This window comes from Moschus berezovskii, chromosome 8, assembly GCF_049115385.1.
Source record: "Moschus berezovskii isolate FMDL1 chromosome 8, NW_MosBer_1.0, whole genome shotgun sequence".
Taxonomy (NCBI): Eukaryota; Metazoa; Chordata; class Mammalia; order Artiodactyla; family Moschidae; genus Moschus; species Moschus berezovskii.
In genome coordinates, this window is record NC_142467.1 from 62263712 (window position 1) to 62277553 (window position 13842).

A 13842-nucleotide genomic window follows, 5' to 3' on the forward strand; every position below is an offset into this window, starting at 1 on the left:
GGTGACCATGGATCTCTAAGACGCATTACTGTAAAACTTGGCAGATCTGTCAATAATGTATTTTGCTAGCTAAGAAGATAGTCACACCATGGCAAAGCTGAAAAGAGAAGAATCAACGTCTGTCGCTGAAAACCAAAGATCTCACCTTTAACTCATTCAGCCAACTTACAGAGCCTGGCTCACAGCAATTTCCCTGAGCAACAACTTATATCTATGTACCACTTATGGTGAGCTACTCACATGTGAGTAGATTAGGACACTGAGATCAGTACTCTCTAGCTATATATGGCACAATCTAAATGTACCTAGCATATAATAGGTGCTTAAAGAACAAATGAAACGAGGAAGGAAATAAAAAAGGGACCCAATACAGCATCAAAGTAACAAGTGTTTTTCAGCCGTAAACACAGCCAAGAGACTTATCCTATTTGTAATAATATAATGTGTAGTAAAGAACTATTAAATTTTACCCTGATTCTTCTTTTCCTACCCTAATCTTGTTTTATCAAGCCAAAATGACTGGATAAAGAAGAGGAAGAACTGTATACCCAGCAGGAGCAGTCAAGAGAGCGATACAAACACAGGTGCTAAGAAAACTATGAAGAATATATGGACAGATGGCTGTCCAAGTCAATGTCCTATTGAAGGAAATTCATACAAGATTCCTTAATTGGTTCAGGCATTGATTTATAATGTGTTTTTTTATGGGTTATGATAATTCTGAATGAACCAAGAGTTGGTCTGATTCACAGAAACTATGGAGTAATCCACTGTGTGCTGAGCACTGAACTAGGCACTATTTTAGTTTGAACTCTTCTTGGATACAAAATTGGATACAAAATTTCAGATTTCCTTGGAGCTCACTACCACCTAATGGAAAGAAAAAGAGGATGTAGTTTCTTCTCCATTTCTTATTACTGGATAGGTCATGAATATTACTACTGCTTATTATAACTTTGTCTATTGTATCTTTTAAATATACCTGTCCTAAGTAAATGTAAGAAAAAAGTAGGCCATTTTAAAACAGGCAACATAGCCATGATGAAAACGGTTTGCTCAGACTAGGTCTCTTTCTCGAGATTATCCTCCCTCAACTAGACAAGACTGTGGTGAGAGCAAGAAATGTACAGTGGTCAGAGCTTGAAACTCAAAGCTATTAACATGGATAACACACACATAATGAAGTCTATGTAACAAGATAATGCAAGCTCATGAGTCTGCTCAGAGACTCACTCCATTACTGTACCTCGCTCTGAGGCGCTGAATTATCCACGAGCATCACATGGATCAGTCTGGGATCTACGGACTTGATCTCACCACTCTATAGAAGGAGGGGGATAGAAAGAAGAAAAAAGGAGGAGAAAGATTTAATGCCTGCCCACCAAAGATATAATTATGTATTTTTTCTTACATAATCTATGCAATTATCTCTATTTATTTCTACTCTCCCGCTAGAATGAAAGCTCCATGAATAGGGATCTCTATTATTTAATTCACTGCCGGAATAACAACATTTAAAACAAGGTCTAGAATATGGTAAGTACTCAAATATTTGTTAAATGAATGAATGAAAAAATTAAGTTCAATGCCCAAGTGTCTCTTTTAGGGTTACTAATTTCAAATTCTGCATCTCTAAAACCTTCCTATTCTGTGATTAAAAAAACAAAGAAATGAACTTCCCTGGTGGCTCAGTGGTGAAGAATCCACCTGCCAGTGCAGGAGACACGGGTTTGATCCTTGGTCCAGGAAGATCCTACATGCTGTGGTAACTAAGTCTGTGAGCTACAACTGCTGAGCCTGTTCTCTAGAGCCCAGGAGCCACAACTACTGAGCCCATGTGCTTAAATTATTGAAGCCCTGCCAGTGTCAGAGCCAGAGTTCTGCAACAAGAGAAGCCACCACAATGAGAAGCCTGCATACTGCAACTAGAGAGTAGCCCATAGACCCTGCAGCAACGAAGACCCAGAATAGCCAAAACTAAATAAATAACAAAATTTAAAAGAAAAAAGAAATCTTTAGAAAAAAAACTAAAGGTTTCGGCAGGGGCCAATTTGACAGATACTATCAGATTTAATGTGTACATCCTTTGACCTGGCAATTACACACTTGGGAATTTATTTCAATAAATAAATGTGAAAAATATATAATGATATATACTCAAGGATATTCACTGAGGCATTATTTGTATTAGTAAAATACTGGAAATGATTTTTAAATGTCCATCAATTTTAAATTAGTTATACTACATCAATTCAGTGCATAGTAAGCATCTGTTTTTAAAGGATGAAGTAGATTTCTATATATATTTACAGAGAATGATGCTAATAATTTAAAATTAAGTTAAAAACATAAAATCAAAGAACTATGTGTATCATACGATCCCATTTGTTAGTATAGTATGGTTTATGCAGTTCTTACCTAAATAGACAGTATAAAAATATCATATACACACATAGAGAGAAGGTATTTGGAAGCATATGAAATATGTACCAGACTGTTAATGGTGGTTACCACTGTCAGGAGTAATATTTGCCTATGGGAAGGGATGGCTTTCATTATCTATTTTATATTTATGTGTATCACTTGAAATTTGTAAATGAAGATTGAATAATTTAATAAATTAAAGAAATAACTAAAATCATTATGCTTATATTACATGTGACTGCTGAGAGCAAGTCTGAAACCAGTTCAAAGGTGTTTGCCTCAAAACACTCTTGTTTTTGATAGATAATTCTCCAGGTAGTTATAGATGCTATGTTTTTTCTACTTATTTCCTTAGAAAACAATTCATTTTATCATCATCTAGGGGAGAGTGGTATAAGTATTATAGAAGCAAATGCTAATTTATTAGATTTTTAAATAATAAACATTATGAATATGATAAAATAATGATAATAGCACTTCACATCTGTATATTGTTCTATAGACGTCAAAGCACTTTTGAATACATCATCTCAGTTCCCAAAGCACATACTGTGAGGCCAAGGGTGGTTACCTAATTACCTCTAATTTACAGATGAGAACACTGAGGTTGAAAAAGTAGAACAACTTTTCTCAAGGTGATAGAATCAAAAGTGATAAAGCCAGAGATGGAACCCAGCCCTTCTTACATGTAATGAAGTGCTCCCTTTCTCCATACCACCCTTGGTAAGGGGATGGACGGACCTCAGATAAAATAACACAGAGCCTCACCTCAGTTATTGACACCTCCATAAGACGAGTGATGGAGTCTTGATGGCTTACAACACCACAGAGCCAACTTTCTTCTCCCTCTGGCTGGTATACTTTGACCCTGTGACCTTGAACACTGTAGGGACCTAAAGAAGAGATCAGTCAGTACTGAGTATTTTTGGCTAAGCTGTATTTCATGATTGTTCCTAAAAAACAGAAACAGAAAGAAGACTTATTGGCACTTTTAATCCTCTTGTATGAGTTGAATAAATGAGCAATTTCAGATTTACTATACACAGCAATTTAAAAATAAAGCATAGTTTTTCCCAGTGACTTTTGTAAATTTTATTTGGAGATTTCTTAGAATATCCTAGGTTCTGACACCTTATCTCAATATTCCAATTCTAGAAATAATACAGGAAAGAGAAAGGCAACTTACAAGTAAAAAACCATAGATAATATGAAAATCTACTCAGATCTATCTGACATATACATAAAAAAAGTAGGCCAGTAAGTTGAATGTACTATTTTGTTATGTTAGCATAGGAATGATACATAACCATTTGCCCTTTGCTATCTTACTTTCAATACAGTAGGTGGAGAATTCAATTTATGAGGTTTCCAGCCTCTGCTCTAATAACAATCTGAACAAATATAGCACCTGTCTTCCTAAGAATATAGAGTTTCAAAGATATTACTTTATCAGCAGGTAATGTTACCCTACAATTTCAGCTGGCCCTCCAAGAACAACAGTTTCTCTCTCCTACATATCTTATACATTTGAGACTATATAGTTAAATCACTGCTTATTTTAATTATCTTTCAGAGCTATAATTAAGCTTAATTTTTCTATACACATTCATATGTATCTCTACATCTTATCCTGTCCCTTGATTTCCTTCTACTGCTATCTATTTTTCCTCACTTTCTTTCCTCTCTCATACCTTTCCTTGATTATTAAACATCATTTCACACTGAGGTGTCCCTTCTCCAAAGAGGCCAGTTTTCCTACTTTTACCTATTTAGATTTAGTTTGACAAAAGAGAACCAAGAGCCCTATTTCACTGAAAATCATTATTATCATGAGGTCAGGAAGGACAAAGAGCAGATGTACAACATGAAGGGAAGGATAAATGAAGCCAGAGTCTACCCTTTGTGTAGAATCTTGGGCAAAATCTGTATGTAAGATGAACTCTAAGTTGTTATTTGTTTGTGTTAACAGTCTTTGGTCCGCTGAACCTTACAAGACAGTATACTCAACAAGGGCAGAGATTTTCCAGCTTGTGGTTATATCCCCAGTACCTTAACACTGTGTCAACTGCAAGGTTAGTCCTTAATAAATATTTAAGAAATAAAGAAATTTTTAAAAAGACAAAATTGCATATTATGAAAGATAATACAAAAAGGAAACTGGTTTGAGGGAGATCCTATTTTTCCAATCCATTCTAGAGATCCAGCTAACTGGAGTTACTTGTGACACTACCCACAAAAAGAAGATAAGCACAGATATTTAAGAATTGCATGGTCTTTCCCCCATTCTATCACTTTCAACATTGGCTATACACCCGATTCAGAATTTAAGGACAGAAGACTATCTATTCTTACCTCGGCTGAATATCTCTTGTATCTTTTGGTCACTGATCAAAGCATTAACTGTGTCTCTCAGAGCAGCATGTTCCAAAAGAATCTGGTTTTGGCTCTCTGTTCCCATCTAGTAAAGATAAAAGAAGAAAAAACTGAATACTGAAATAAATAGCAATAATATCTAACCAGAAGAGAAAAATTATACCACTGAGGAGCTCTACATCAGCATATATCAAAATGTTCCAAAGAACCCTAGTCTGACTACAAGATGCTCTGCAAAAGTTAAAGATGCTACGATCATTTAGGTTTAGGAAATATTATACCCCCCTTGAACAAGGTGGGAAGGGGAAAGGACATCAACTGCTTCCCCAACCCATCCAGTCAAAAATCTGTTTATGTTTGACTCACCCAAAACTTAACTCCTAAATAGCTTACTGTTGATTAGAAGCCTTACTGATACATAAATAGTTGATTGACATATAGTGTATATCATACATATTTTTCTGTATTCTTATAATAAAGCAAGAGAAAAGAAAACATTAAAATCTTGAGGAAGAGAAAATATATTTACAGTACTATGCTGTATTTATTGATACCCTATGTTCATGACATCTGTTTACAAGATGAAACATCTGTCAATGCACTACATCAAGACTGCCTTATTCAGGGCTTCCCTGGTAGCTCAGTGGTAAAGAATCTGTCTGCCAATGCAGGAGACATGGGTTTGGCCCTTGATCTGGAAATATCCTATATGTCACCACAACAATTGAGCCTGTGCTCTAGAGCCTGTGGTGTGTAACTACTGAAGCCTGTGCGCCCTAGAGCCCATGCTCTGCAACAAGAGAAGCCACCACAATGAGAAGCCCACACACCGCAACTAGAGAGTAGCTCCCACTTGCTGCAATTAAAGAAAAGCCTGTACAGCAATGAAGACCCAGCATAGCCGGAAAAAAAAGACTGCCTTATATAAAACAAAACACTACAGATGTTAAAAGTATTACTAACACTAGACAACTAAATGAAAAGACACAGTGAAAAAAATTCGTATCAATTTATAGGTACTATATTTATTGATGAAAATCCATACGCTAAGTGGACCAACGTAGTTAAAACCCACGTTGTTCAAGGGACAACAGCATACTATATCTTTCTACATACAATAGTACGTTTAAAGGCTCTGAGAAGACATGCAGGAAAAAAACATGTTTAGGTAAACGTTCTTCATACTTATTTGACTATAAAACATTTTATTCCCTGTAAATCTTGTTATTTTGATACTTATCCACCATTCACTGAGTGCCTATTCATACAAGCACTAGGATTACAAAGATGAATAAAACAAGACCGATGAGAGGAAGTGAGGCCTAATGAGTCAGGAAGACATTTCAACAACAAGAAAACATTCATTAATATTTCACAAAACACAGTTTAGTAAACATTGCTCTTGGCTACCTCAATAAGACAGCAAAGCTCTTGGAAGTCTCCTAAATTTTAACGTTCAGACAATAACTCTTGTGAGAAATAAATATTATCATCTATAAATTCTGAAACTCTAACTCAGATACTAGCTTGTTTAAACTACTAACCTATCCCTTTTTTGTAACTAAAAATACACCTAAGCTCTTCAATATTTAATGTTGGTTGGAACCAGCCCAAATTCCCAGCCTCCCTGCCACTGGCAAAGGTATAGGCCCTTCTCAGACAAGTTATAGAAGCAGCCACCTCTGGGAAGTCACTACTTCTGAGGAACTGTGGTCTTAAGTGTGAAGTGGTTTCAGGGTGAGGTGGGGGTGTGTAGGGGAGAAAAGAATCCTCAGTCACCAAATGTACTTTTCAAGGGAGCAAAGAAACTTTAAAAGCCACATGGATTAAAAAAAAAAAAAGGCACATGGAAGTACTTGCTTCAACATTAAAAGCGAAAATGACTCTATTTATAATCAACAGAGAAATTAGCAGGGAAAGAAATAAATTCAGGACTAGACCAACTGATAAGTATACCTGGAACAAATGCAACCCATTAGCATCTGACAGGAAACGAAGCTCTCGATCCAGAAGGTATTCAACTGGAACCACAGAACCCAAACCAAGTTTATCTACCAGGGGAGTGAAAGTCTGTGAAATACAATGACAAGAAATAGATTAGTACTTAGGAAAGAAAATAAATAACAATTAAACTGAATATCTAACTGCAGAGAAAATATACATTATTAATATATATCTTTCACCTCAATAAATACAGATAAGCTAAAGCATAAGTTCTGAAGGTCATTCCTAACCCACCATCTGCCCTCAAATAATCATATGAAGCAAACTAGAGCATAAAGTCGGCTCAATAGCCTTATTAACAGCTAAAAAGGATATGAAGAATATGAAATTCCTCATTCTCTTTTGCAATCTAACTAATCTTGTCAGGCTTCAAGAGGGTTACATTATAGTAAGCTCTCAGAATAAAGAGTTACACCATTATCATCTCTAGAACTCTTGAAACCTTTGTGAGATTTCTAAAATGATCAGTGATATAAAAATGCACGGGTAAATTCATATTTAGTGTTTCATAAATAATCTGCCTACAAAAGTCACCCAGGGACCAAGATCAATTTGAGCTTCTTCTAAAAGTTCAACTGGAAAGTGGCCTTAAAAACAAACGAAAAGAGTTCAGTAAGCGATGATATGTATAATCAATAGGTTAAAATTTTTGTTTTGAGCATTATTTAATTTGGTTAGTCATAGGAGAACTAGATTTTTGCCTTGTGAGTCTGAGCTAAGAAGTAGTACACAAAGTGTCTATGCTTCTAACTTATCCAACTAACAAATGGGTGATTTAAAATGCTAAAAACAAAAAACTCTTCACAAATAGTCTGATTTAAAAATAGGCATATCACCTGAATAGATATTTTTTCCAAAAACAGACAAATGGGCAACAGGTACATGAAAAGGGGCTCAACCTCACTAAATTCAGGGAAATGCAGATCGAAACCACAGTGAGTAATCACCTCATACCTAAAATGAGAGATAAAGAGGAGGGGACCCTTGCACCATCAGTGGGGATGTGAAAAGACAAACACACCAAGTACTGGAGAGGACATAGAGATGACCCTCGCGCCATCAGTGGGAATGTAAACTGGTGCACCCACTACAGAGAACAGTACAGAGGCTCCTCAGAAAAATTAAAAACAGAAACTACCATGTGATTCAACATCCCACTTTTGAGTATTTATCCAAAAGAAATGAAATCACTATCTTGAAGAGATATCCGCAACCTCATGTTCACTGCAGCAATATTTACAATAGCCAAGACAAGGAAACAACCTAACTGTCCAGTGATGAATGAATGGATAAAGAAAATGTGGTGCATACACACATACATATTATATATAATTAAACATTATTCAGCCATAAAAAAAGGAGAAAATTCTGCCATTTACAACAACACAGCTGAATCTCCAGGGCACTATGCTAAGTCAAATAAGTCAGAGAAAGACAGATATGGTGTGATTTCAATTACATGTGGAATATAAAACAACTGAACTCATAGACACAGAATATATTGGTGGCTGCCAGGGGTAGGGGGAGTGTGGGAAATGGGTAAAAGTGGTCAAAGGGTATAAGCTACAGTAATAAGAAGCATAAATTCTGAGGATCTAATGTACAGCACAGTGACTATAGTTAAAATGCTGTATTGTATACTTCAAAGTTGCTAAGAGAGCAAATCTTAAAAGTTCTTACCATGTATGTGTTGTGAGAAGCAAATTAGATAATATGTAGGAAGGTACTCTATAAAACAATGAGATTAATATACTTTATTGAGATTTTTAGAATGTTCTTGTTCTGCAAAGCTAAAAAAGAAAAGTTCTTACCACACACACAAAAATGTAACTACGTGAGACATAGAACTGTTAACCTACTATAATCATTATTTCACCATAAACATAAAATCATCACATTGTACACAGACTTATACAATGTTATATGTCAATTCTATCTCACTAAAGCTGGAAACAAAAGTTTCTATGGGAAAAACCAGACTTTAAGAATTACATTGTTTCATAATATTATTATGAGAAAAGAAAGGTGAAAAATTATTTGGAAACAAAGTATCAAATATTACTTAATATAAAACATTTCAGAAGGCACAGGAGAAGACACCTCTCCCAATTTTTGCTTTAGTAACTTCAGAATAAAAGCCTATTAAGGACAAAGCATTAGAGTTTGGGGAGTTCTAAAGAGTTCAGCTATTGCATAAATACCATATCGACTAGGAATAAAGCCTAAATATGCTTCTAGCCAATAAAAGTCACTCACCAGGGCTGGCCACTGTGCAACTGAGACTCGAGTGCCCTGGATAAGGACTGGGTCCTTCCGAGGTGCCCATACTAGAGACCCTTCCAGCAAAAGTACAATAACTTCTTCAGCGTGAACTTTAACCCAGGAGTGCTGCTTCCAGTTACAGCCATCAAATTCTACAAAGATCTGGAAAAAGAGACAAAAAGTCATCTTAAGGTTACATTGGGAAAAATCCCACACTATAATATAAAAACAAACACAAACTTCCTGTTTTGAAAACTTCTAACTTGTTTTTAACTTCTTTTAATGGATTGCAATAAAAACCAATCTTGCTTCAGAGCCAGGAAGTTGGTCTCATCCTCACTCTGAGAAGAGGGTACAGAGTTAAGTTAAGGGGGCATTAGTTATTCACAGTTAGTAATTTCTAGCCATGATCCGATTGAGATTTATAACTCTTAGTTTCCAATTTACATCTTAGCACACTAACTGGGGGCTTACTATGTATAAGGCCCTATGTTAGGTTCAGGAATACGGAAAGGAATCTAGAACACTGGTCTCAAGGAGCTCATAGTCTAATAGGTAGAAAGACAAATTTTTTACACTTCTATTGTGAACTTTTAAAATTAATAAAGGCTGGAGTACTTATGGACTGCAAGGAGATCTAACCAGTCCATTCTAAAGGAGATCAGTCCTGGGGGTTCATTGGAAGGACTGATGCTAAAGCTGAAACTCCAATACTTTGGCCACCTCATGCGACGAGTTGACTCACTGGAAAAGACTCTGATGCTAGGAGGGACTGGGGGTGGGAGGAGAAGGGGACGACAGAGAATGAGATGGCTGGATGGCATCACCGACTCGATGGACATGAGTTTGAGAGAACTCCGCGAGTTGGTGATGGACAGGGAGGCCTGGCATGCTGTGATTCTTGGGGTCGCAAAGAGTCAGACACGACTGAGCAACTGAACTGAACTGAACTGAACTGAGAGTACTTATAGCCTACTTTAAAATATTTTAGTTGGCTTTTGGGAAAGATGCAAGAAAATGATAAAATATAAATTTGCAAATCACGACTAAGCAAACTACAACAGGAAGTCACTATTAAAGTAAAAAAAGAGGGAAAACTTATGAAGAGAATAAGGATCTATACAGCTGTATGACTGAGGAATATATGATGAATGATGGATTACTGATTTGGCTCTGAGCTTCCTAAAGGGCAATCTGGAAATGGAGAGGTCAGTTGCATTGTCTTCACTGTCTAAAAGGAGAACACAAAGCAATGTCTCATGGAAATAATACTTTTCCAACCACTTGGCTCTACAAGAAATTTCTCATATGACACTCCAAAGGCAACAATGTAGGGCAATTAAACTCATTACACAAAGCTCCAGGTTTATTACTTGTAATATACTAAGTAAGTTTCACATCTACTTTAAAAAAATGATGGGAAAATAAGGCTCAGAAGGGGAAGCATGATTTTTACAGAGAAAGAACATTGAACTGCATTACATTTAATACATGAAGGGGCTCTTTCATATATTAATATGTGTTTTGGAGGAATCATATACAACTTTAAGTAACTTGCTGACAACTGGAAAGAGATGTATTCAAACTTGTATTTAAGTACAGACTCAGGCAACAAGAAAGGCAGTAACGAACAAAGATTGGGGCGTATGTTCCTGAAGGCTTGGATTTCCGTCTCAACCTCAAGATGTTAGTTTTAATTGAAAACTTGAGCAAGTCACTCTTCGCTTCTCAAGTCTTGGTTTCTTCCTTTGTGATAAGACATACCTCATGGACTGGTTGTGAAGACTAAATAAAGTAATAGATTCAAAAGTACTTTGGTCAATTGTAAAGCACTACTTGGGCAATAACATGCCATAAGATAAAACAAATAAAATAAGGTATAGGGAGTGTTCAGAAGCAGGAGAGATCACTTCAGGTGTGCAAAGGGACTGATATGGGCTGAGGTTAAAAAAAAAAAAGTCCCAATCAAGTTCTAGGATGGCCAGGAGCTACAGCATACTGTGGGGAAGGAGTGGGCAATGAGACTAAAAAGATTAATAGGCAATGTGGAAGACACCAGATATTGGGATAAAACTTGGGTTCATCCATCTGCCAATGGGAGATATGTATGTGTGTATGTGTGTGTGTGTGTGTGTGTGTGTGTGTGTGTGAGAATATATATACATGCAACTGCCAGTGAAAGGTTTCTGAGGTCAAAACATAAGCAGAACAGTTTGTTTCAGGACAATTCAGCTACTTAGTGGATGAAGATGGTTTAGAGTGGGAGTGGGGTGAGATGAAGAAGGAAGTGACCAGGGCTCATGAGAGTTGATGAGTCATACCAACAAGCATGATGACTGGCTGGAATAAGAGTAAGGGAAAACTCAAAAATGACTTGGATTTTGAACCAAAGACTAAGAGAACAGCAGTCCCATTACTGTTCAGTGGTATCATAACTGATGTCCGGAGGAGGCAATGGCTGAAAGACAGACAAGGCCTCCCAAGTCATGAAAAGGAACAGAGACTGTCGAAACCCTAAGTAGAGTTTGACCGTGAGTGACACAGTGCTCTCCTGGGCATATCTTAGAAAACCAGAGGTTGAGGCTTTCTGGTGCCTGACAGCTAGGTGCCATGTGCAGTGGTAATCTGCCAACTACTTGAAAAATCAACATGGTGCTGGTGCTAAATCGCTTCAGTCATGTCTGACTCTGTGCGACTCCATGGACTATAGTCTGCCAGGCTCCTGTGTCCATAGGACACTCTAGTATCCCACTAGAGTGGGTTTCCATTTCCTTCTCCAGGGATCTTCCCAACCTAGGGATCGAACCAGCGGCGCTTATGTCTCCTGCATTGGCAGGCAGGTTCTTTACCATTAGTGCCACCTGGGAAGCCAACATATGAATCACAAAGTTCTAAGTCATACCAACATACAAATACAAGGACAACACTAAAAGAAGTCATTGTATCAAAGCTGTAATTATTTTAATTCTTTATATAGGAATTTGAACATTTAAAAAGTTAGTATTCAGGAATTCTATCATAACACATCTGAAAACACCATGGAAGAGCTGAAATACTTGAAAGCCATATTTCACCTAATTTAAGGGCAATTATTTCCTAACCTGCCTGGGCAAAAGAATAAAGTATTGAACTTGGCAACCACAGTGCTGTATGTTCTAAGATCAAACAACTGCTCTAGGCTAGCAATACAAATTTGTTTTGAGAGCAATATGGAATGGGGATGTAAGTAAACATGTTCTACCAGTACTATGGCTTATTTCTGGCCCTAGCACTTTGTTCCTCCTCCGAGCTAGAGATGGAAGGAGTTAGAATAAATAAGGTGAAGAATCATTTCAGGTCAAAGTACACAGAACATGAACTCTTAAAATGGTAATGGCCAGGACTTCTCTGGTGGTCCAGCGGTTAAGATTCCATGCTCCCAATGCAGGGTGCCCAGGTTCTATCCCTGATCAGGGAACTAGATTCTACATGCTGCACGTAAGACCCAGTGCAGCCAAACAAACAAAATTTTTTTTTAATGGTAGTGGCTAGGTCACAAAACAGGAAGAAGGGATATAAGCTAACAAAAATCAATGGTAGTGCTTGGCCCGAGTTAGAGATGGCCAAGGCAGGTTGATAATCTGGACAGAACAGAACTAAAACTGTTTGAGTTGATTTTTTTTTTAAAGTATTTTTAAAATTTCTACTATTAGAGTAAAAGTAGCAAAAAGTATTATTGTCAGCTAGAGCCTAAGGATCAGATGTGTAAAATATTTCCTTAAGTTAAGGAGAGTTAGTGGTAAAACGCTTACTTTCATTTCAAAATCCCTTTTATGGTCTATATGTAATGCACATTCATTTCAGTGACATTAAAATGAAATAAATTAAAAAAAATCAAGTAAGTTAACCTAAGTTTGATAAAATCAGACAGTAGTAGTCTGAGTAATACAAACTTTCTGCTAACCACATAATTATGTAATAATCAGTTTGGATTCTGGTCCTCCCTAAGGCCATTCTTACTACAATTAATAAAGGTATTAATGTATTTACTCACTCAACAAAAACAGAATGCCTCAAAAATATGTGTGTGTGTGTGCGTGCGTGTGTGCATGTGCACAAAACACTTGCCAGAGCCAAGAAGATCAAGGTGAATAAGGTAGCACTTGGCAGGAGGGAATCAAACCCTAGATGAGCCAACAGAGAGGTACAGAAATTATTACAGAGGTATGTAATAAGAGCAGTAATAAAGACCGAACATATTAGAGAAAGTATATGCTTTGGGAAACAAGAAAGGTTTCATGGAAGAGGTAGTGGTATACAAACTGGATCTCAAAGGACAAACTGTATTCTTCTGGCACAGAAGGGGGAGAAAGACTGCAGCAGGTGCAAAAGCAGAGAAACCTAACAGCAGATTCAGTGTTCTAGGAGGAGGATGTAGCAGCTAGTAAGTTATCAGTAAAGTGTTCCATTGACCTGTTAATAGATGATAAATTGAAATCTGGTGGCAAAGGTTCTTGTTTGGTCAGCAGAGTGGGGGTTCTGTTGGTATGTCTGAACTCCCCAGTAGTCAATCCCCCCTATACCCTTCAGGCTGTCGCCCAGCTATTTCTCACAAGCCTGGCCCTGGACACATGCAAGTTTATGTTGTCTTCTATAGTCCGTGGGAGCGTTTGATTGTTTTAAGGGGTGTGGGGGAAATGATGATATACACAGACATCTTTCACGTGCATTTTAGAAAGATAATGCCATCTGAGGGGAAAAATTTCTCAATACTCAGTTTAAATAGGAAATCAAAATAGA

General features: G+C 37.0%; 1 protein-coding gene across 4 annotated transcripts in view; it reads right to left on the bottom strand.

Annotated features, from left to right (window-relative positions):
• The window catches only part of KDM3B (lysine demethylase 3B), a 57438-nt gene that overhangs the window by 35526 nt on the left and 8070 nt on the right, over positions 1-13842 (bottom strand). For all 4 annotated transcript variants that reach the window (XM_055429034.2, XM_088838639.1, XM_055429035.2 and 1 more), the window contains exons 2-6: positions 9058-9225; positions 6754-6867; positions 4777-4882; positions 3193-3317; positions 1247-1321 (exon numbers count right to left, since the gene is read on the bottom strand). In XM_055429034.2, coding sequence (XP_055285009.2) covers positions 1247-1321; positions 3193-3317; positions 4777-4882; positions 6754-6867; positions 9058-9225 — 588 coding nt within the window. The remainder of the gene's footprint in view (positions 1-1246; positions 1322-3192; positions 3318-4776; positions 4883-6753; positions 6868-9057; positions 9226-13842) is intronic.